Source organism: Triturus cristatus, chromosome 9 (assembly GCF_964204655.1).
Source record: "Triturus cristatus chromosome 9, aTriCri1.1, whole genome shotgun sequence".
In the NCBI taxonomy this organism is placed as follows: Eukaryota; Metazoa; Chordata; class Amphibia; order Caudata; family Salamandridae; genus Triturus; species Triturus cristatus.
In genome coordinates, this window is record NC_140592.1 from 1,144,478,775 (window position 1) to 1,144,504,538 (window position 25,764).

The 25,764-nt window shown below is 43.9% G+C and overlaps 1 protein-coding gene across 2 annotated transcripts in view; it reads left to right on the forward strand.

Moving 5' to 3' along the window:
- Positions 1-20,961, forward strand: part of LOC146799516 (cytosolic phospholipase A2 epsilon-like) — a 234,734-nt gene extending 213,773 nt beyond the window's left edge. For both annotated transcript variants that reach the window (XM_085627082.1, XM_085627083.1), the window contains 4 exons: positions 5,268-5,462; positions 15,368-15,534; positions 17,194-17,380; positions 19,979-20,961. In XM_085627082.1, coding sequence (XP_085483208.1) covers positions 5,268-5,462; positions 15,368-15,534; positions 17,194-17,380; positions 19,979-20,187 — 758 coding nt within the window. In that variant the 3' untranslated portion in view covers positions 20,188-20,961. The remainder of the gene's footprint in view (positions 1-5,267; positions 5,463-15,367; positions 15,535-17,193; positions 17,381-19,978) is intronic.
- Positions 20,962-25,764: the final 4,803 nt, after the last annotated feature.

The following is a 25,764-nucleotide window of genomic DNA, read 5'->3' on the forward strand; positions in this document are numbered from 1 at the left end:
AGGTAAAGCCCTGAATAACTTCAACAGGACACTTCTGTTAAGAAAGTCATGGTTGCCCCTTGAGACGTAGTGGGGGATGAAATCCAGTTTTTTATTATCTGCGAAGATCTCAGACTGCAGCACACGTTCGGGGCTGTGTTCCATCTTGGGAGCTCCCTCGATAGACCCTAAAGGCATCAAAGGCAGAGGCGGGGAGGCATTAGTGTTGTCTAGTATTGGAGTTTTGTTAATCTTTGTATTAGTGATGACGATGCGTCCCGGACTCGGTTTGTCCTTTTTATTTCCAGTTTTCCCTGAGTTGCTGCAGTCTTTCCGGTCGTTGTCTACAGGCATGTTTTCCGCACTAGTGCTCGTTGTAGTTGGATGGTGCAATTCACTCCTGGGCATAAATTTGGAGTTGACTGTTGGTTTTGGCAAAGTATCAAGGGGGTGCTTCTCTTTCTTAGGGGGTAGTTTGAATAAACTGTATAAGTTGTCTGGCAGCGTTTGTTGGGTTTTAGTATAATTTGGGCTGCTTGGTGTAATGACAGACTCAAGTTGGGCAATTGGGGAATCCTTGTTGCATATTGCTGCCGGAGTGTGTGGAACCTCATCGTTGGTGATTTGTTTCCTTCCCTCTGCAGGTAGGGCAGAAATTACATTGATTGAATGATTTAATTGTTTACTTTTTCTTGCTTTTCTAAGGCGTTTTTTCTCCCGCTTGGTTAATGGCTTAGTTGGTTTAATCGGCATTCCAGGAGAATGGTGATGATTGTTGGAAAATTGGGAGGCCGAGGTGTTGGAGTTATCATGAACAGGTGAGGCCAGAAGTGCTGGTGTATTTTCTGAAGTTGGCAGCGAAGATTGGCCCATGCTGCCGATTAGTTGGCCTTCCTTGAGCCTAGGACGTACCGTATCCTTTACCAGCAGGTCCTCTTCAGCTTGCCCTGCCTTGGGAGAATTGTTCAAAAGGGCCTTCTTGGTGGTGTCCAAAAGGTCTGTTAGTAGGATTGGGACCGCAGCAAGTTTGTCGATAATTTGAGTACAGTGGCAATGGCGCAATTGGTAGGTAGTCTCTTGGTCTCTCTGAACCTTCATGATCATCTCGTTAAAGCTGTGTATTTTTTGTTCTATCCCCTGGACGAGAATGGCTAAAATATTTAAAAGATCTACTTGGGTATCAAGTTTGTTGGCATGGAGGGTCATGGCTTTGCTTATAGTATCTAGGGTGTTGAGCAGGAGTGGCCAGACAGAAGATGTTGGGGAACAGCTGGTTTCTTCGTTGAAAACCTGATCATGGTAATCCGTGTTACTGGAGGGGGCTGGAAGCCAATTGCTCTGACACTGACTTCTGGGTGGCGTGCAGGATTGGCCCCTTGTGCTTAAGCCCTTAGATTGAGGAGGTAACGGGGCAGGGGTGGATCTGTTAGTGTTGGGCTGAAAAAAAGACTTCTCCAGTATTTCGAATTGGCTGGGATATTGGAATTTATTATGTGCAACTTCCAGCTGGTGTAATGATTGTACGGGCCTGTCTCTGTTATGAGTGTTGTGATTGTTAGGCTCATTCGCTACAAAGTGACAACTGCCAGATAGCGTAATCAAGTTACCAAGAGGACTCGTAATATTTGAAGTCGATTGAAAATGGATGGGATCATCATTGAGGCTTTTGGAGTCTTGGAAGCCTAATAGGAGTGGAGGCGAAAGTGGTGACTTCAAGCAGGGGGATACTAAGAGAGACTTAGGTGACTGGGTATGATGGTGGATTTGTGCCTCGGTTACGACAGGTATTGGTTGTGAGTGCAGGTCCGAGGAGTGAAGTACGTTAGAAGATAGAATTTGAAGACTTGGGACTGCAGTGGTTGTTTTAGATGTTACTGTCCAGCCCCTCCTGTCGTCCTTGCTCCTTGTAACTGTAGCTGTTCCATCCCGTGAGGGGCCCATGAGGGCCTCACTTGTAAAGGCAATGTTAGGCTGGGTTAATTTGTTACAATGCGAGGTCTTAGGGTTGTTGTAGTGTTGATTTTCCGGAGCGGTTTTAATGGCGATTTTTAGAAAATCGGTAATCAGGGCCCGTTTTCTGCTATTTTGGCCTACGTGGGACCTTGGTTGGGTCATGTGAGAAGCTGCGATATCTTTTTTCTGCTCAGCGTCCGAAGCTGGTACGATGTATTTGTTCGGGGTCGCTGTTAGCACAACACTTGACTCAAAGTGGGTTGCGCTCACAGGGCTTCTGAAGGGTTTCAAGAGTGCAGGCCCCCCTGTAAAGTCTGAATCTCTGCTGCTTAGTGGATTGGATTCAGGCGGCGGCCTGCAAAGGAGGGCTACGGTGGAAACTGGGGGTACCTCCTTAGTTTTGTGCTTTGACTTGAGTGGAGGCGCACCCCTGGTTTTTCCTGAGCGCATCTCCGGCGGCTGAGTTGTAGTGCTTGGTGCTCGGTGCTTGATGTTTTATTTTTACGTCTCTTCGTATCTCTTCGTGTTCGTATTTTCTTCGCACTATTCCTACTGCCGCGTGTCGAGAGGCGCGGAGAGCTAGAACTAGAGTTGTGGAAGAGTTGTGGCAGGCAGCGCCATGCACCGCCTCCCAGCCAAGTAGTGATTAGGCGGGGGAAACAAGGGGAAACAAGGGCAGTTAGGTAGCTACCTGCTCGTATGCTCCGGCTCCTCGCTCTCCCGCTTTCTTCCCGCTGGCAGAATCCAACGAATCCAACGGATCCAACGAAGCAGCAACAAGGGCGTCAAGCAACAAGCGACAAGCACAGTCCCCCACAGTCAGGCCGCTGGATGTCCAAGAGCAATAGCTGAAACCGGGTGAGCAAGGGAACTGTTCCGCCGGGCAGTCGGCAGTCAGCAATCAGCGGGGCCACTTTTCCAGCAGCGAGTGAAAGCAATATCGCAGGCGGCTGTATGATCTCTCCTCCTCGCTCAGGCTGCACAGGGACTGCAAGGGGGCCACAGGAACCGTGGAACCGCGGAACCGCGGGCTGGGATTAAAGCGCAGCCCGCAAGAGTGTGAGCTGTAAAGGGAGAAAGCCGCGTCCGCGTCCTCCACACTCCTTGCTCCTTGCTCCTTGCTCCTTGCTCCGAGCTCCGTGAGTGACTTCGGCGGTCTGATGGCAGAAGGAAAACCTGGTGATTGGTCAAATTCTGATAGTTATTAGCAAATCGAAAACATCTATTTCCCAAGAAAGTCACAATTTCCCAGAACTAGAGAGAGTGCCATCCTGACTTCCATAGGGCAAAGCGGTCATCACATTTTTTGGGAAAGAAAACCAAATGTTACCTATACTGTTTAGGCATGCCTAAACTTCACCGCCAGAGTTCCACACCCCTAGTCCATGGGCAATTCTCTGTGAATGAACTGGTCAGGAATCTTTGCTTAGGCTTTTCCTCTTCTTCCACTTCTACCATACATGATGAGGAAACCAAGGCAAACATCCATCACGATCATCCTTATGGCTCCCATGTGGGACAGACAACTATGGTTCTCAACCCTTCTGAAGACGTCCATTGCCCCGATTGGGAAGCTCCACAACAGACCAGACCTTCTCACAGAGAACAAAGGCAGAGCCAGACACCTGGACCCCAGGCAGCTAAACCTAGTGATCTGGCTCCTAAGGTCCTAGATGTTGGTCACTTTAACTAGCCTCAGGGCTGTATGGACATGCTAAAGTAAGCCTATAGGGCCACCACACGCACTTGCTCTGCTAAGTGGAATAGGTTTGTTCAATACTGTACCTTGAAACGCATAAACCCTCTTACGCCTATGGCCCATTACATCATTTTTTATCTCTTGCATCTGCAAAAGTCAGGGCTAGCCTGTACCTTTATTGGACTACACTTAGCTGCAATCACTGCACATATGCAGAACAGGGAACATTCCTCACTCTTCAAGATCCCTGTCATTAAAGCTTTTATGGAGGGCCTTAGCATGTCATCCCACTCAGGGTGCCTGCTTAAGTCTGGAACCTCAACATTGTCCTCACCAGTCGTAGGTCCTCCCTTCCAACCATTACACCCTTGCCCTTTAAAGTTCTCCTCCTAAAAGGTCGTCTTCCAAGAGCCATAATGTCCATTAGGTTTATTAGTGAGCTGCAGGCCCTCACTCTGCAAGAGCCTTTTTCCAGTTGGACAAGGATAGGGTTGTCCATAGAACGAATTCCAAATTCCTACCTAAGGTGGTCTCTCCTTTTCACCATACCCAAACAATTAAGCTACTGGTCTTCTTCCCCCAACCTGACTCGTCGCAGAGAAAGAACTTCATGCACTTGACATGAAGCTTGCTCTTATTTATTACATAGACAGGACCAAGTCCTTCTGTAAAACACAACAACCGTTTGTTACCTTTGTACAGCCTCATAAAGGTCATTCTATTTCAAAGGCAGGGATAACCAGGTGGATTGTCAAATGCATCTAAACCTGCTACCTTAAAGCCAAGAGGACCCTACCTGTACTCCCCAGACCTCGCTGCTACCGCAAACAGGGTGCCACTGTGGCCTTCTTTGGTAATATACCTATAGCTGACATCTGTGCCAGTGTTTGTTACTTATATCTTCAACTCCATAATTATTTTCATAAAATGCATGCCCACTATACCATCCTACTCACTACTCAATACCAAATGTTAACCAATGTGTGGAAAACAATCTAACAGTGGTGTTGGTGCCCATACGTGTTCACTACTTAAGGAGTCACTTTTACCTTGTGACTCTAAAGACTTCTTTGAAGAAGAACAAGTTGCAACAGTACAAACTTAACAATAAATGGCAGGAGTATGCAGAGCATGTGAATCTATAGACATTCATGTGACGAACAGATGCTTACAGGGGGATCACTTACAGAATATTGGTAACAAAAAAATCATGTGGACAGAATATTGTCAAAAATATCAAGAACCAAATTATACAGACATTAAGTGAAAATCGGTAAGTATAGATTTACTATTCTCAACTCCACATCTATATACCTTGAAGCTATATATCATTTGGAGTTATATAGTAAAACTTTGCTTACGTATAGAAACTTACCTTCACAATATTGTTATCCCCGATATTTTTGACATGATGTTCTTTTTCCCGATATTTTGTCTAAATACCTTACAAGGTCAGTAGCATACTCCGTATTGATGTACACTAGAAATTTGCAGTCCCTAGTGACATTAGGAAAGTTGAACCTTTTTCTATTAAGTCAGTCATTAAACTAGGAGAACATAAAGGCAACACACATTCCACGCAACCTGTTGAAATATATAAATATACATATGCATTCTTATTTTTTCCATGCTGTAGATGATGAAGATCAACTACTGAAAAATAAACGTGGCAATCTTAGGACCCAAGTGCTCTCATCATCTGGGGTATTGGCGGATACCCTTAAAGGCGTTTTAACGAACCGTCCGCTAGCCGGAGAACACCACAACTTCTTGAATGGCTTCCAGATACACGAAACCTACCACAACAGCAAAGCTTTCAGTGCATGGAAAGGTAATACTTTGAGACTTACAACAGCCTTTGTCTGGACTGATGTCTTGGCAGAGCCCTTGCTGCATTTTATGCCATAAGAATCCAGAAGACATAATCTTAAAACCTAACTGTACCACCCTTACCACTCATGCTTAAAATTAGTTTCATTTCCTTGAAGTCCTTCTCAGTTCATATGGCTTCTCCTTTGATGGTATTGCTTCGTTGATTCCATTTTTGTGGTGGCCCTAAAAACCTCTACATCCCACCCCTTGTTTTCCTGATCCCAGCTCCCTTTCTTTCCCCTCAAGGGTGATGTTATTGCCAATATTGGATTAGCATTATCCCAGACTCCACCTCTCCCTTCCCCCAGTGGGCTAGTATTATAGGCATTATCATAACTGTGTGCCTGTCTTCCTATCATTTCTGGAAATGTTTCCCATCATCAATACATGCTAGTAATGCTGCTGTAAATGGATCTAGCATTTTACTAGCACCTTTAGCACTGTAATATTGAATGCTTTCACTGCATTAAGTAGTTGACTCCAACAGACCGTTTTTGAACTAGTTCTGTTTGACGTGCCTTTGCAACTCGAAGCACCTCGACTATCCCTTTTATGCACTAGCTGTTATGCATTTGGCAATCTATCAGAAAGGAAATTTCATCCTTCAAATCAACTTCATCCTTCCCTCTCCATCAGTTTTTACTTTCCTCGTTTTCAAATATTTTCTGATTTTGTTCTTCTATTTTGTACTATTTTATTGTATCACCCTTAACTTATTTGCTGAAGATAGTGGAAATACCTGAATGGATCATTTAAACCACATGAACAGAATACCACAGCTACTGGTCACTTCTAAACCTACTTTAGATCACTCTGGGATGATAGATTTATGTATTAAAAGCTACACAAAGATTCACAAAATTATTTAGGATGGCGTATCATAACAATATAATACAAGTGCTGTTATGGCAAATAGAAAACACTGTCATTGTCAGGAGGCTAAGCTTGATGACTATTGTTAAGAATTAATATTCGAGATTACAGAGTATGAGATACTGCTTGATTTATGTTTGCTCAAAGCCAGTACTCACCCTTGTGGTAAATTACAGTTGCTCTTCAGCCATGGCCCTGTACTTTTTCTGGCTTTGTGGTGGAAGTTTGTCCCTTCTTTGGATACAAAGGGTTGGGCATGGTATGTTTACTAACAGGAGCAGTCGTCACAATGGTCCCTCAATTTATTAGGTACAAGTTTCGGTTGCATGGCATACCAAAGAAGAACATTTCTGATAGCGGTATTAGAATTTATTCACCTTTTCATTCAGCAGTTAGTTGGCCGTGTATTTGTCTGTTACCAGTTATCATAGTCAATGTGATGTGAGTCAGAGCGAGTAAATCAAACTAATCAGTAGTTCCTATGCTGTTATGATTATGATAGTAAGTGGTTTGAATTATTGCCATTAGCTTGCTTTCAAAATAATAATACGTAACATGCTAGTACACGGATGTCATAGCTTTTATTGCATTTTATGAATGTTCCCCTTGTGCATACCTTTTTCATGTCCAGTCACAAGTACATCAGAAGAGCATGGCTTTATAAGGCAGTTTCAACAAGGGTTTGGGAACTCTAACAGTAGCTAAAGTTCAGCTATATAAATGTGTAGCTTAGTAGAGAGGAACATTTCTACAACTTTAATATGATAGTCAGGTGTGTTTGCCCACAGATGAATCGATTTCTGGAAGTTCTCAAAGGCATAAAGCATTTTTTTTCCTTACACCAGTTTGAGAAGTTCAGGAAATATTTGACTTCCGTCTGGAAACTTTACTCAGGTTTTTAGGTAAAGAAGGATATGAAGGAGCAAATAATAGTGGATTCTGGTTGATATGACAAGCAGAACAGGCAGTTTATTGTATGCAGAGAATACTGGCTTGAAAACAGAACATGTAAACTTGATACAATAGTGTGCACTTCACATCCAATGTCAAACTCTTCTCGCAATATCCTACTTTTTTTAAAAATAAGTTTTTATTGAGTTTTTAACTTATATCAACTAGTTTCCAATCACAAATGTCATAGCATTAAACAGTGGCATTCATTTTGAAACATTCAGTGCGAAACATTGATACAGCATTAATGAACGGAGCTGACAATACGACACAGCGGGAGATGGCGCCTGTTTATACCCTGTGACTATAATTTTGTGCATATCGGTGTGTTCTCCCTGGTTCCATAGTTCAGGATATATGTCAGTGCTATGACATACTGCTGTCCTATGGCTCATGATGTGGGGTGGTGGGCAATAACGGTATTGGGACAACTTAAGACATAACAGGTTTGGTGTACTCGCTATACCCTACTTTTATTGTTCCCACAGTCAGAGTGCAGGGGATTGGTAGATGGAGAATATTTTCATTGGATGAACTGGAGATGAAACATTTGCATTGACAGCAGTATATAGTAGAGGGATTAAAAAAGGGGAGACTATGTAATGAAATATTCATTTTATTACTGTTTCTTATTATGTCCCTGCAAAGCTATTCTTGCCAAGTCTTTCCCCAGTAAGCACACATGTGGCATGGTGTACATGGTCTCCTGGACAGTGTCCTGTTTGAAGATAACCGCAATAACGGCAGTTCCTGACAATGCTAGAGATGTCTGCTGTGCCAGCGGACATTTCAAAACTGGCAGGTGGAGACTTTGTCAGGGCGATGGAGTACTTTACTCCATCACCCTCACAGAGTAAAACCCCATCCACCAAAATCAAAATCATGGTCACAGTTATCATGGGTGCACTTAAGTGGGAAATCGTTCTCCAAACCCAATGTGTTGCCACTCCTCCTTTTTCAGCCCCCCTACTAGAAACGATTGCCAACCTTATACCACACATCCTGAAGGGAAAATTAAACGGGATAGTAGCAAGATACTTGGAAAGGGCTGGGATAGAAATCACTACCCAACATGGACCCAAGCACTTGACCAAGTGCTTGCGGCCAAGGGACTATGCGGTGATCGATGCTGTTTCCACTTGCACCAAAAAAGCTACACTTTCACTCCTGGGCTCATAAATCATTCTGTTGGTTACATTACTTCCTGGTATCTGAGACGCAGATGGACAACATTGTACAGGCGCAAACACTTGTTTTCTAAACTACTCACCATATAAACGAACATTAAGGGGGGCCAGAAATGAGTCGAAGGATAGGATGACGCATCTGCACATGCCCGCTAACTGATGGGGGATAAATACTGTAGAAAAAGAAGGTTACTTTCTACAAAACCATGACACAGTTAATTTGCAGAAAACTCTGTGGGGGGCTTTGAAGGCATAGTTAAGGAGACAAATTATAAGCAATTTCCGATACATGAAATATATAGTCCTCCCACTTAAAACTAGCAAACCCTGAGCTTCTCAGAATATGGAACACTCCTGTACTAAAATGACACAACTATTAATGCTGGAGGCAAGGGCTGCTTGGCTGGCATAAAAAAAAGACTGTGTATCATTGAGGTAAAGAAGCAAGAAAAATACATTGGCTATATCAACATAAATGCGCCATTAAAAACTTATCCAACAGCCAGCTGGGCGACAGAATACAGGACATCAGCCTGCACAGGTATTTGCAACATACTGTATGCAACTATATGCTAAAAGAGACATCCCTGACCCGTACTCCTTCGCCAAGTTTGTTCGCAACCACTCAATGGAATGATTCACCAAGGTAGAAAAAGACCTCTTGGATGAGAAGATTAATGAGACAGTATTGGCTGAGGTCCTGTGCCAAATACAGGGAGGGGAAATACCAAGCCCGCATGGCTTTCAGGCAGAATTTCTTAAACACATCGCCCAGTTGCTATACCACCCTTTGAAAGCAATGCTGGATGGCAGAGACAAAAATGAACCCCTAGGCGTGGAGCGCCTATGAACAACTGTATCTCGTACAGATCCATATCCCTGATCAATGGTGTTGTGGCATTTCTAGACGTAATTTTGGGTGAGGTGAGGGCAATCAGGGGGCCACAGATAACAATGTGTACATATATATGTATATGTATTACAGAGTGGTGGTAGTCACTCTGAAGTTTCCTTGGATTTTTGCTTACTAATAACTCTGCGCCTTTTTGATGAATCGCCACACAACCTTGCAAACCAATAGCTGTTTTTACAATGGTGGATGATGCAAAGTTTCATGGAGGATTCATTAAACAGACGCAACGAAAAAAGGGGGTCCCAAAACATGTTTTGCCACCAATTCATTTTCCATAGATTTTGTAGTCATGCGTAGTGGCCAAACCCCCTGTCGATTTACATGAAATTTGGCAGGATTATAGATTACAACATGCAGCTAATCGTGCTTTATAGTACAGGTAAGTAGGGTAAGTATTTTTAAAGGAATTAGGGATTTTAACTTAGTGATATCTGTTGACGCAGAATTTCGCAAAAGTACAGCGGTACTTGCTGATGACAAGGCATTATTTGATTGACTAATGACTGCCTTTACAAATGTTAAAGGCAGCCAATTTGTTTTAAGTACACTTTGGCTGTGTTCTGGGTTAGGGCCTTAGATATATGTTGGTTTTTTCTACCTATTCAGTAGGGGAAATTTTTATGTAAGTTATGTAAGTAAAAAAAATATTATGGAGTACCACAGTACTACTTAGGAAGCACCGCAGTACTTACATTAAAAAACTAAATGTGTAAAATAACTTAAAAATACACAATACTACACTATATTTCACAAATATTGTGTACTATAGTGTATTTTAATATTTTTACATATTGCATTCTTTAGAAAATGTCATCCACATGTACAGAGGTATACCGCAACACAATATAGAAGTAAGTATTCTGACCCTAATAATTTTAACAATACTTAAACTATTTACCCCTACTACCAGAAATTACCATTTCACCCCTTATTCTACATTCCTCCACATTACATTTACATCCATTCACCCACTTTCATGCTATTTTTGTTTAAACAACCACACTCCACTCTATGCCACTCCACTCTGCGCCACTCCACTGTACGCTATTTAATTCTACGCCACTTCACTCTACGCTAATCCACTGTATGCCAGTTCACTCTACCCCACTCCACTGTACACCACTCCCCTATATGCTACTACACTCTGTGACACTCCATTCTACACCACTCCAGTCTTTGCCACTTCAGTTGCCCAACTCCACTCTATGCTATTCCACTGTATGCAACTCCACTCAACACTACTATACTCTACATTATTCCATTGTACGGCACTCCACTCTATCCCACTCCACTCTATGCCACTTCACTCTATGCCACTCCACTGTACTTTATTTCACGCTACGCCACCCCACTGTACGCCACTCCAGTCAACTCCAGTCAACTCTGTGCCACTCCACTTTATGCCACTCCAAGGTACAGCACTCCAATCTACTCTATTCAACTGTACCCCACCCCACTCTACACTACATCACTCCACTCTAAGCTATTTCAGTGTACGCCACTCCAATCTACCGAATTCCACTCCATGGCACTCCACTGTACTCTGCTCAACGACAATATACTCCACTCAATGGCAGAATGCACCCCTTCACTCTACAACACTATACTCCACTCTAGAGCACTCCACTTTACATCAGTGTACTCCTGTCATTGCGAGTCTACAGCACTCTACTATACTCTGTACCACTGTACGACAGATCCTGCACTCTATGCAACTCCTTCAATGCCACTCCACTTTATTATACTGCACTCTATGAGACATCTGTATTCTGCTACTGTACTCTATACCACTCCACTATACGCTATTCTATACCACGCAACTCTACAACAGTCTGTGCCACTCCAATCTACCATAATGGACTGCACTGTACTCTACGCCACTCCATTGTACAACACTGTAATCCACTCTTTCGCACTCCACTCCACCCTATGGCACTTTCTGACACTGTACAACACACTAGTCCTCTCCACTCTACAACACACCACTCCACAACACTTTACTCCACTGTATGGTATGCAGTCCACTCTACTCCACGCCACTCTACTCTACAACACGTTACTCCACTCTATGCTACTTCCCTCCACTGGACTTCATTCCACTCTACTCCACTGCACGACACTTTTCCCCACTGTATGCCACTGTGCAACACTCTACTCTACACCGATCCACTGTAGCACATTCTTCTCCACTATATGCAACTTCACTCTACAAGACTGCACCACACTCTGTGCCATTACACCACTGTGAACTCCACACTATGCCCCTACACCCCACACACACATGTGCACACACACACACACACACGTGTTCTCTCTCTCTCTCTCAAACTTTTTATGGCCTATAGAAGGGGCAAAGACTTTAGAGAGACTCAATCACTCCTGTTTGTCTCTTTGTGACCACTGTCTTCTGGAGTCTCTCCATTAGACATTTACCCTTTTTTTCTCATCTCTGTCTGAAACACGCAATCTGCATATCTCACACCTCCTTTATTTCCTCTTTAGCACCCTCTTTACACGCTCTACTGCACGTGTTTTCTTACATCTCTTCAACTTCTATAGTCCCCCACACACACTTGCATCCGCTCACCTGCACACACTGCATTTTCTTTACCTTTCGCCCTGTCAACAGCTGTATACCTCCTTCACTCTTTCGCATATAATTGCTATTGCCAAACCTCACTATTTCTTGGTACACTCTGCAGAGAGGCCAAGGATTGGATGAGCATGTATTTCAAAACCGTTTGTGACCCACTGACAGGGGTTGTGAGGAAACCACACTGTGTTCGGCAGGTACTCTGCAGAACTCAATTGTGACCCATTATGTACACTGTCCCAGAACCTGAGCTCACACTGGTACACAGAGGTGACTCTTTTCACAGTGCACACTGTAAATGAGTAATAGGCTGCATGAAAAAACTACAGAAACACATCATGGTCAAAAACCAAATACTTTTATGGAATGCAAGAGTAAGTAAAACTTGAAATGTAAATAGGAACAACATCGCTGTTCCTAGGCTAAGCAGTCCACTCTACAGTGGCTGTTCTTGCTGGCTGTGGCGGGGCACAAGGGAGTGGAGCACATTTATAGAAGGGGCACCAGCCCCACCCAACTCCCCACATGTTGAGGCAAAGGTGATTGCTGAAATAATTGCTGGAGGCTGGCAGGCGTAATGTAATCCATAATACACCCAGACTAATGTGGGTTCATACCTCGGTGTTCCACCAGGCACAAGGTCCAGAGACTGTTCATCCTAGCCTTGTAACACCAATTGCAGGGGCTCTTTGCACTCCTTATGGTGGACTTTGAAAAACGTTTTCGATTCGATGGGGTGGGGCTGTCTATTTTGTCCAGTTCTGAAAAAGGGAAAATTACGGCACAGTTTTCTGAAATGCACACACCTTCTGTATACTAACCCAATAGTAATGGTCTGAATGGGTGGTCAAATGTCAGACACCTTCCCCTTCCAGAGGGGTACCCAGCAGGGATGCCCACTTTCTCTGCTACTCTTTGTTATCACTATTGGATACTTCACCCAGTGGGTCGGAATAGATGCCCTGAGAAGAGGTTTGATTGGATGCGTGGAGGGACAGACAGGGTATCTCTCTATGCAGATTATCCAATGATATACTTCTAAACCCCGCAGGACTCTAGTCCCAGAGCTAGACCGCTGCTCAGGATGGTTGGCACATTTTCTGGCTCATAGATAAATATATCTAAATCTGTGGTGTATTCAATCATGTAGAAGAGCTAGATCTACAGAGAGATTCTGACATCAGGATCCATGTGGACAACATAAGTTATCTCTGAGTATACATCACCAAAGAGGAAACGAGAGCCTGGGAGAGTATTACCAGACCACATTAACATACTGCTGTGGGACACCTCATTCGGGTCTCCTCTCCCGTAGTTCCTGATTTGGAAGGCTGGTATTGTTAAGCTAGTCTGCCTGTGATTAGAAACTTCTTCTGGAATGGAGGCGCACCAAGATCAGTAATGGGAAAATGTTGCAAATCTCAGTTCCACAGAGGCCTCAGGGCTCCAGGCATTCAAGTGTACTATTGTGTAGCTCATTCAGTGGTGATAAACGGGTGGCTCCATGACATGCAATCATAGTCCACGTATGTAGCGGAGAGATGGGCCATCAGAGACACAAACCCCCTGCACCCCATATATGGAAGAAGGATAGTTATGTGACTCCTACATGGCACATAAATGTCAAAAGGCTATGTGGGGAATGGCTAGAAGGTACGTAATGCTGTAAGAGACTAACGAAATAAACCCTATTGAGGATAGGCAATATACCATGTAAAGTCAGCGCCCTCCGGGGCTTCCGAAGCTGATATAATACTGGAATCACTAAATTGTGAGATGTTGTGTCTGGTGCGTAAATATGCTTGTTCATTGGCTTTCATGAAAATTATGGCATGCAGAAACACCGATTCTACAAATATCTTCAATTAAGACATGCCCCACGCACACATATAAAAAAATGTCACTGAATTCTCCCCCTTGGATGCCAAGCTCCTGATTGGACATATGGGATGTAGGAAGATAACCACACTTTATCAATCACTAGTCATCCACATCCTGGACACCTCTGACTCACTTAAGTGATGAAGGAAACAGGATGCTAGGGACCCTGTTGATGTGGAATGGCAAAAGGTAGTAAATGCTGTAGTCCAACCCAAATTCAACCATAGCCTATACATCATACATACAAGACAATGGAAGTTTGGTAGGCTTCAATCTCCTCTGTGCAGGAGATTCATGAATGCGCCCAGAGACTTCCTTTCCACCACATAGCTGAGTCCTAGGCCATACTCCATATAACTTTTGACCTAGATTTCAGCAGGTATAAATTGCCACTATTACACCTTGGTCTGATAGTTGCCTAGCATGATATCACCAATGTGTGGAGAAAAAAATTACCAGCTTTAGATGGGTATGGACCATTCTATGACACTAGAAATTCTGATATACAGAGCTCGAGGTTGTCCAAACAGACGTTCTAAAGTATGGGGTGAAGGAATGGAATAAAGGGGCATTATACAAAAACCCTTGGCAGATAGAGAATTCAACTGTATTACCACGGATGAACCACTGGACCGCTTGCAGAGCCATAAATGTGTGGTGCATAAGACACCTCTATGAATTGGTGTTAACATGATACATTTAAAAAAATTATGTTGCTGTATTGTTCCATACTGAGTTGCACTTAGAAAAAATGAAATACATTTGCATGATAAAAAAACATGAAAAAGCAAATCTTCAACCATTGTAAGAAATAAGAACACAAATCCAAGTGACCAGACCAGATTAACAAAAATCTTTCACAGTAGACACAGTTAGAACCTTTCAGTCTGGTGCAATCTGTGTGGGCAGAGAAAACCAGGTGGAAAGCAGATTGTGTGAAAACACAATGACGAAGAATTACCGTAAGGCCCTTCATCTTTATTTCCTTGCCTTCTAAGATCATTGGGCGGCCATCCATCTACCTCTACGTTAAGCTTCAAATGCTGCTGCTTCTTTCATTTGAAGTCACTTGACCATAAGGCAGAAAAAAAAATATTTTTAGTGGATGTGTGTGTGAAAAAGTGAATTGAACAAGTGGGAGGGTCATTTCAGAAGTGGAGGTGAGAAGGTTGGGAAATTCTGTTAGTTTGCCAAGAATAACAAAGCCAGTCTCAAACTACAGAGGGTGGAGAAAGAATAGTGAGACAATGGAGGCCACCAGACAGCTGGTCCGAAGAAAAAGAAAAATAGAAAGACTAAAAATGAGGATTGAGTTAATGACAAAATTTCCAGCACATTATTGTCTTCTACTGTCCAACTATGGCATTGCTTATAACAATGACTCAGTAGGAATGGAAGGCTGAGCAACTCAGTTTGTATCTGGCCCTTTACAGGATAGAAATAATTCCCTCACATTTTCCTTACAGACACAGAGCTGGACTTAATTCCGGACCAATTGACCCCATCAGCAGACAAGCTGTGTCTGGTGGACAGTGCTTACTACATCAATGCCAGCTTCCCCCCGCTGTTGAGAGACGAGAGGAAGGTGGACATCATCCTTGCGTTTGACTATGGATTAGGAGACAAATTCAAGGTGAGTTACAGATAGTGTAAGGAGCAATAAAAGAAATGAGTCTACTCAAAGCACTGGAACCAGCACAAGAGAGGGAAGATGAGAGATTCATTTTATTTTTCTGTAGAACTCCTAATTGCAGGCGTGATCTGTAGAAAAAGAGAGGGTTCCTTCTAATGGGCAGCCACTTTCACAGAGAACTTTTGTATATCTTGATCTGACAGTAACAGGCGCCACCACAAACCCGTTGCAGAGAAACAAAAGAGTTTACTGACGAGATGGTGGCACAGCAGGGGAAAATCAGCTTACCGAACCAGGTCCTTGGCCAGGGATAGAGGAGGGTCACAAAATAAGTGAAAACTTACAATCAACAAGTTATCGGGCAGAATATATCTGCTGAGGCCGCAGGACGTATCAGCAGTCTTTGTTACCCTGGATCCGGGCTGCATTGACCACACAGGACACTTTGACATCCCTGTAGCTGCTTTCACGGCTGATGGGCAGGGCCTGGGATCCCCTACCTAGCAGCTTAAGACACGCTGCTCTAGAGAATAATTCTACTATGTTCTGTTCCAGACCCCCAAGTAATATTAAACTGTTATTATTTAGAACTGTCTGTAAAGCCCTTGGAATTTTGACCAATAGTCTTTTAGAAATTGTGGTGTTAGCGAATTCTTTGGCCGATGTTTGCTTTGTGTAATGTGTTTCTGTTGGAAGGAGATTTCCAGGACTCGTTTTAGTGCCTACTCCAGCCTATGTGGACGTAGAAGGTATCATAAGCATACCTTTAACTAGGTTTTTGTGGGACTATGGAAGATGTAACCTTATGGGATCAAGTTTAAGCTCAAACTGTTTTCATTGCATTACAATTTTAATTATATGGCTAACAGTGATCATATCACTTTGGCAATTGCACACCCAGTTTGTCCCCGTTATTGCTGGTTTCATTTTCCACAGGGAGAGTTAATACACTACATGCTTGGGCCCGATTGAGAGAAAGGCAGGGGCGTAGCTTCCATTGGTGCAGCAGGTGCAGTGGCACCGGGCCGGACTCACTGGTCACGCCACTGAAGAAGGGTGTTAATAACCCTCCATATGTTAGGGATGCATTTACTACGGAGTCAGTTTCTTCTTTGAAAAGTCCTGCCATTCATCTGGCATGACTTGTCAAAGACAGTGTACTTCAGACTAAAGAAGCAGAAAAGTAATCAGTTACTTTTTTACTAATGAATGAATTCAGAAACAGGAAAATGTTTTTACTCTTTAGATTACAGAGAGTTTGCTGTAATCTGAAACTTGTCTTAAATTTTTTGTTGCCCCTTGACAAATCGAGAATATTGGTCCATTTCCACTAATTTGATAGCCAGGCATCAGAATTTGCCAAACCTTTCATGCAGGGTCCCATAGGATAGGGGCTGAAGGAGTACAAGGAGGCTATGCGGGCGGGGGGTCGTGGGGAGGTCAACTAGTGGAACCAAGTTATTCATTTATACAATGAATCCCTTTTAGATGAATGCAAATGTCTCAGGATCAGGGTTTTGGTATACTTTACTCCCTAGTCACCTGTGCATCATTGACAGGCTTGAGAAATTGTGCTGTAGAGCTCACCATATGCGCTGACGCTGGCAGCTTGCAAGGTTGAACTGACTTCTAATGCCATCCTGTTCTTTGTTGGAGCAGTCAGTGGAGCTGACTTGTGATTACTGCACAAAGCAGGGACTCAACTTCCCTAAAGTTGCTGTGCCGGAGAAAGACAAAGCGGATCCGAAGGAGTGCTACGTATTTCACTGCACGGAAGCTCCAGACGCCCCCATTGTGGTTCACTTCCCCCTGGTGAATGACACCTTCAAGAAGTTCAAGTGCCCTGGTGAGTCCACTTTCAATATAATCCCCAAAGCATGTTTATGGTGGATCGCAGCCAGCACTTCTATATTCCACTTTCCCTTACGCACGGGTTATGAATGCTATTGTTGATGTACGTTCATGTCTCATATATCATAACCATCTCAAGATAGGTCTTTGTATTTATGTTTGTAATTATTTACTGACCATTAAGAAAGAAAAACTGTGTGGCCGACATGTCAAACGCTCTCTAATGTCCGTGCACTGATTGCTGGGCAAGGGCTGAGGGATGATGTCCTTTGAGGAATGGACAACAAAGCCAGGTTATGTTTTTTGCAGTTTTATATAGCGCTAACTTGACCCAAATCCAATCAGGTATCAGAGCGCTTCACATAGCACCAGTTACGTTACATGAGGACACACATTCATTCTTTGTTAGGCACGGGGAGATTTGGGGGCATATGTATCAAATGATTTTGTATTCGCAAACGCTGCGAATCGCAAGAAAACAGCATTTGCGAATACAAAATCGCTAAACGCGATGTATGTGACATTTTCGCATCGCATTATTAAGGAATCGCTAATTTTGCGATTCCTTAATTTTGCGTAAGCATTTAAGGAATCGCAAATTGCGATTCCTTAAATGCTATGTAACACGCACCCAAGTTGTGCGAATTCTCCTTAAGAAATCGCAAATTACCACCAACTCCAAGTTGGTGGTAATTTGCGATTTCTTTGAAAAATGCAATTTTTGGCATTTTTCAAAGTGCCATGTGGCGCACATACATGCCCTTAGGGCATGTATGTGCGCCATATGCGCACACATGTTCATTTCAGGGGTGCATCAGGGTGTCATCATGACACCCTTGCACCTTTGAAATTATTCTCAATTTGCGATTAGCAAATTGCAATTCGCAATTTGAGAATTACTTCCCATTCATTCCTATGGGCCTCCTGGTCCATAAGAATGAATGGGAAGGTATTCCTTAATTGCGATTTTGCAATTTGCTAATCGCAATTAAGGAATATTAAGAATTCGCAAAATATGTGCGAATTTTTAAATACATCCCGTTTTGCAATTCTCAAGTAGCGATTCTCAAAAAAACGCTATTTGGGAATCGCAAATACGGTGTTTGATACATATGCCCCTAAGTGATTTGCCCAGAATCACAGGCTGTTTAGCGTCATTACCGAGCCCGAAGTCGAGCGCCCTAGACGACAGTCCAGAGAAAGGACGATTCACCTAATCTTAAGAAGGCTTGTGATGTTCGGTGTTGTGTGTCGAAGCTTTGGTGCATATGTACAAGGAAATGTCAGAGCGCGGAGCTACGCCAAATTTGTCAGTGCCTTGCTCTGACATTTCCAAAACACAGGGATGCCCCGTATTTACAACAATACGGCACACCACTGTGTTTTCCCTAGCGCTGGTGCTAAAATGAGCTGCTAGTGCCAACGCAGGCACCCTTGCGCCAAAGTGCAAGGGAGCCTGCATTGCAAGGAATGATTTCTTATGTGCAGGAAGGTGTCCCATCCTGCACATAAACAATCCATAATGGTGATTTGGTACTTCTATGCGTGCTGCAGAATGCTTTGTAAATATGAAGAAGGGCATAGCGCCACTAGAACATTGCTAAAGTGATGTTCTTGTGGTGCTATCCCCTTGTAAATATACCACAAAGCCTCCTTCTAAACAACAACCCACGGGAATCAAAGTGGTATATTTACAAGGGGATAGCCCCACGAGAACGTCACTTTTAGCAACGGTATGATGGTGCTATGCCCTTCTCCATATTTACAAAGTGGCATTACGCCACTTTTTGTGGCTTAACGCTGCCTTGTAAATAAGGCCCCTTTACACGCATCACTTAGCTTGAAAGGGGTGTGAAATGGGTGTTGCTGTGGGCATTCCAAATAACAGCAATCAGATAAACAAAGACTAAAAGCACTGAAGGGAACTACCTTGTGTGTAAATGTGCCGTTTGTGACGAAGCAAAATCTAGTCACTCATAGTGAAGCTAAACAGTGGCTAAAGTAGGCTCACTCATTGCCCCAATGCTGTATGCCCTACTGGGCGAAAGCAAAATGTGAGTGACACACACATAGACCAAAGGATGAGGAAAGGTGGCTCAAAGGCCCTTTAAGTAAGTATATAAAACACTGGCACTGAAGGGAACTACCTTGTGTGTGAATGTGCTCCTTGTGACAGAGCGAAATGCAGTCACTCATAGTGAAGTTAACCAGTGGCTCAAGTAGGCTGACCCATTGCCCCATGCTGTAAGCTGTAGTGGGCAGTAGCAAAATGTGAGTGACTCACCAACAGACCAATGGATGAAGAGAAGTGGCAGGAAGGCCTTTTAAGTATATTTTATGCTTACATTTAGTAAAATCATAAGGTGTTGACTAACACCAGACCTAAAAATGCTTCAATTCATTAGCCTAGACATATTAGCCTAGCACTTAGGTAGGTTAATGTAGGAGAGTGTACAGAAACATGGTGCTAGAGTGGGGGACCTCCTTACAGGGTTAGCTTCAGAAAAAGAGAAGCCAAACATATTCTGGATGTACAAGACCAGGAAAGAGGTGAAAAGCAATAAAACATTTTCTTTTTTTTCTTTTGCCATAGGAGTAGAGCGTACACTAACAGAAATGGAAGACGGTGAGGTGCATCTGAGTGAAAAGGGGTCGCCTTACGGCATACTGAAAATGACTTACGAAGAGCGCTCCTTTAACCAGCTGTTGGACCTGGCTGAATACAATGTTATGAACAATAGAGATGTACTCTTGCAAGTCATCCGTACAGTCATGGAGAAGAAAACAAGCTGTAGGACATGACCTCAAACTATTTCCTGGAAATGACTTGGACATCATTGAACTTGGGGATGAACTTATGAAAAACAGAGATATTCAGGGACTGCAGGTCACTGCTGATACATCCAAAGTGGCCTTCATGGTGTGAAACATTTACAATGGATATCTTAACATTTCTAATCTGAAAGATAATGTAAATTCTAGAGAATGTTGTTTGCAACACTGCCATCTCTGGTGAATTTGGGAAATCTTACACTCAGGCCCAGGGTGCCTTTCTGAATTGCACTGCATAAAAGACTAATAAGTCTGCCCTTTATTTTAAGAGCTGTGTCAGTTAAATACACCAGAATGGTCTGCTGCTATTTACATTAACAAATTGTTGCAAAACTGTAGACACCAATAACCCATAGGATTAATAGTGTATGTAGAATGTGGTTGTATGAACTAGAGGATATTTCTCCAAAATACAGAGAGTAAATTAAATGTATGGATATTTACAGGGAGGGCGGGCTGAGGTAATTTTGGTACGCCCAAAAAAGTTGATTAACATAAACAGAGGACCACATATATAAGACCAAATTGTGAATATCTGACAAAGGAGTTTGAAAGAAAAGGGGCTGACAATTGTGCACCACACACACCTGCACCAGTCACACTTGTGAACAGTTCAAAGATGCTGATTTTATTTCCAACCTTAGGTATTTATTTATTTTCTATATATCATGGAATACCACATAACATTTATGAGTAGGCAATAATATATTTATGTGCACAAAGTAATAAATAGATTTTAATACATGCAGCCTGTTTTAATAGTAGAATGGTAGTAGAGTGTACCGAAGAGCAAAGGAGTTGGAGCGGTATTGAGAACAACACGGAGCATAATCATTGTTGGATGAGATGTGGAACCATTACTGTCTGTATCCAATCTTGTAACCTTTAGGTTTTATAGAGTCTTAATCTATCATCTAAAGGGGATCCCAGCTGGTGACCTGCTAGTTAAACACAAATCTATGGAGCTGACTCTCATCCTAATGATCCTAGAACCTTTGAGCTACAGGTTACATCACAGGGTTCATTTTGTCCTATGCCGGCTTGCACAGCTAAACAAATTGAATTTGTTCCCTTTGCACTCTGGTACTTGCAGTCATACATCTATAAAGGTAAAAGAACATGAAAACTACCAGAGAGAAAGGAATAAAGCAGGACAGAAGGAGCAACTCATTCCTGGTGTGGTGTTTACCACATAAAGAAAAGTAAGTCTCACGCTATTCCAGGTTTCAAGACTACGTTTATTCACCTCATTCATCAACAGTCTACATAAACTGTCACCTCTAGAACCCCCAATTTCATTCCAAGATTCTACATAGAACCTTTAATGATGACATATCACACATCTTACCTCTTTACAACAAAAGCAAGTTAACAAGATAACAAAAACATCCCTCGAAGTCAAGCTTAAAAAAATACCCACTGAGATAAAAATTCAAAAATTGACAACACGCTTGAAAGTAAACCAAGAGTGAGTCATTAGAGAGAAAAAAGACTCACACTTTCCTACTTCCCAGAGTCATCCTGGTAAATCAAAACTGGAATGTGGAAGAGGTCTTGCCCCTCCAGCTTGACTGAGCACGTTACACTGTGACTGGGAGGAGACACAGCTCAGCACTGGCGTAGAGTCGCGAGGCAAAGCTCCGGACCCAGGAAACGGCGGTTCCCCCAACGCTGAGCGGCAGTCGGGGGACATTTTGTGGAACTGGCCTTCCCCGTTAAACTTCGACAGTATATCAGCGCGAAATCACGCCTTGGTGACTCTAACTGCCTTGTGAGGATCGTGCCACTGGATTGTTGCTGCTGCCTTCCTGCTCCATTTCTCCATTTCTCACCCACGGCTCGCCGGACCCGCTACGCGGGTCCCGCAGCGCACCTACCATCAGCGGGAGCCGGAATACGGAGAGGGGCAGTGACCTGTAGGAGGCCCTGGGGTGTGTCGTGTGGAAGCTGGGCTGCGAGCGTGGAAGCAGGGACTCCATCTCCCAGGAGCCCCTGTGAGCCCAATCTGTTCCACCCGGGCCACTCTCCCTGCTTGCCCCGCCCACCCGCCCATTTTCTTTCCTACTTTAACAAGCCCTTACCCCCGCTGCGTGGGAGAAGCGCGAAGCCCGGGCCAAGGGCGGGCCCGTTTCTGACCGGTCAAGACCGGACAGGGACATCCCTCTTTGCCTCTGGGCTCCAGGTCTCTCATCTCCATCTGAACTATGTCTGGCAGGGAACTTAGAAGTAAGTCCTCGATTGTTGGGGGTTCCATTGCGGGAGGCATGGAAAAATTCCTAACTAGAGCAAATTCAATAGTGTCCAAAGAAATCTTAGTACTGGAACAACGCATGTCGCAAGAACTTACTGCAACTAAAAGATCTTCACTGGGACCAATCGCTAATGCCATAACGCCGGATAGACACTTGCCTACGGTGGATAATGCACCTTGTATAACCGAGCAAGAGAGCACCCCTGGAGGGGAGGAGAATAACTCTCAAGATCTGGACCTTTTGGTTAACGAAATAATGCCAGAAATTGATTTAATCCTCGACAACGATGTGAACTCACCCATCACTCCAGGGGCTGCCCCCAATAATATTATGCATCTAGGGCCTAGAGAAGGGTCTATCCCAAAAAGGAAAAGAGTATATAACAAGAAAGAGGGAATTCTAGCGAAGGTTGCCAGGCAAAATAGTAGTAATATCAAACCAGGAAGGCCTGCTGCAGGGCTACAAGATTTGGGCAGTGGATTGGTAGACTTGACTTTGCCCCCTCCCGTTACCCATATCCCAGGCCAGCATGGTACTGCACTGACCCTTGAAAATCTGGGAGCGCTATTTAAATCTATTTTATATCCCCTAGAGGCCAAATTGGAACAGATTGAAACTAGATTGGCTAACATTGAGAGAGTAACGTCCACTTTAGTAGCAAGACCTACTCCTGCCAATATTTCTAGTACAATTATTCCTGAGGGTGCTCTCCCCCCCTCAGCTAGTAGTATGCCTATCCCCAGCTGCAGATTGTCTGGACCACTGGGCTCTAACCCTCTTCCCTTGGTACCTCCTAGGCAGTCGCAGGCCTGCTCCCTGGCAGGTGCCAGAGGCAATGACAACCCGGGGGTTACAGTTACAGACAGGGCTAATAGTGCACCTCCAACGTCAGTGAAAGATATCAGGGCTAGTAAACCCCGAACCCCGGACCTTCCCCCTGAAGCTAACCGCTTTATGGTGGCCTTGGCGGGTGTCCCAGCCCTAGAAGAATGGGAAGATGAATCATTTACCTCACTTAAAAGCAAAGTTGTCAAATGGCTTAATTGGAACAGACCCCTGCCAATCCAGCTGTCTAGCGAGATTGTAATGCTAAGAAGGGGACCTTGGGTGGGAAAGCTGGCAAAAACTATAAATGGGAACTGTATAACAATTAATTTTAGGGACCCCAGAACAGTCCACCATATTTGTGCCGGTTTTAATAGGTCTTTTGACTCCACTATCCAGACCCTGCCGCTTTCTTTCTTTTACCCCCCATCCCCGACGACCTATGGGAGTGGCAGTAACGAGTGGACCAGGGTCAACTATAGGGGCAGAAATAGGAGATATCATGGCGTTCCAGGCCCTATGCCATCTAGAGCCACGTTTTGCGATTACAACCGTTTTAGCTGCCTTGATGCAGTCGACTGACTACCCCAGGAAACACAGCCATCTCTTGGGGAGGGAAGCACACCCCTGAGTGTAGAAGCTTTAATAGGAAGTACCGACCAGTTAGAATTGGCCCGTGCGGAGTATCTGCCAACGGCTGGTGCTCGGCTAGGGCCAAACACCCAGTCCCAATTTCCCTCCGTGTATGCCAGTCAACTTAGTAGCTTGGCGGCCACTAAGGATTTGACATCCCTCAGTAGTTCCGTGGGGGATATCCCTGGATCTGATGCTGTGGATTATGGTGCAGGGTTTAAAATCTTGAGTTGGAACATCGCAGGCTGGCGTAAAAAGGAGGAGGCCCTAGGGTGGAGGGAGGGAGACTGTTAACGGCCAGGACATACTCTGTCTCCAAGAGACCTGGTCCACAGAAGAGATTCTCTTTGATGGCTTTGTCTCTTTTAACTGCCCGGCGCAGGCATCAACCATGGGTAGGGCCAAAGGCGGTCTTGTGATCCTTTTGTCCGTAAGCTTCCCGGTGCAAGTTAAATCTCATACCATTGTAGGATCCCATTCACAGGTTCTCTGGTTGCAGCAAAGTGGGGGCCGTGATGTCCTGCTGATTAACCACTATAACTACATGTTTGATTCCTCGAGCTCATTTGTAGTCAATGAACTTGCAACTGTAGTCGATAAACTATGTAGGGCTAACCCGGTTCCATTTGTTATTATCTGGGGGGTGATTTTAATATTCCCACATGTACTTTCTCTTTTTCTAATGCCTGCGGATTTGATGGGGACCAAGGGGTCGACCGGGCTCGTTTTGTACATACACCTTACGGAGAGTCACTAAATGCCTTATTGTTAAAATTGGATCTACTTGTTCATGTGCCCGCTAATGATAGGGAGGGCAACCCGGTCCCAACTTTCGTAGGGAGGAACTCAGCCTCTGTTATTGACCACCTGTTGGTTTCGAAGAACATCAGCTCTCTCTGTTCTGTCCCGCAAATTGTAGACCTGTCCCTTAGTGATCATAACGGAATTACTTTTACCACCTTGATTTGGGGGAGGAAGGTCCAAGTTGCCCGTAGGACAGTTGCTGAATTAATCCCTCATAGGCCTAATGGATGTAGAATAAAATGGTGCAGTGACGATTCTGAGAAGCTGATGTCAAAAATTGTGGCTGTAAGTCTCCCCGTGCTTTATAGGAACAAGGGTACCCCAATATACGAACCTGGGGTGGTACAATGTGGAGAGAGACACAATGGTTCTTAATGGCCTAAAAAGGTCCAGAATAGAAAAACCTTGAAGTGGGTAAGAATTTTAATAAAGGTTTTTAGAACTTGATTTTTGAAAGAGAGCGATAATTAATATAGAACAGGGACAAGAAGGTCAAGATATGACAGATATTTATTATACAAAAAAGTAAATTCAAGTGCTCACATATTCAGTGACAATAAGCGTGACATAAAAGGTGAAGGTGGACTTTAAAAGAAGACATCGCATTGACAACAAGTGTTGAACCACTTTCTTTTTTAACTTAATATGAAGGGTTCATGTTGTAAGCGGTCGACGACGTTTCGAACTCAGTTAGTTGAGTTCATCTTCAGGACAATAGTGAGCAGCTAGAATTGTCAGTGTGGACATAAAGTAGGGGTCGAGTTTATCAACAAGGAATTAGTTACTGATCACGAAAAAGTCCAGGTGCGGATTACTGCACCATAGTGAGGCCCTTTGTCAGAGCGGGAGGCTTGAACAGCGCTATGAATTCACTTGGCCGGAAACGAAGAAGTTCAGGTGCCGGGCGAGTTTAAGCAATTATTGAGCCGGTAACGATGCAACGAATGCGTGCCTCCAGGTAGGGTAGAGCGAGTCCTGCTCGGGTGCTGCTTTGCGCTGGGAAAAAGGTCTCCCCGAGCTGCAGCCCTGTTTA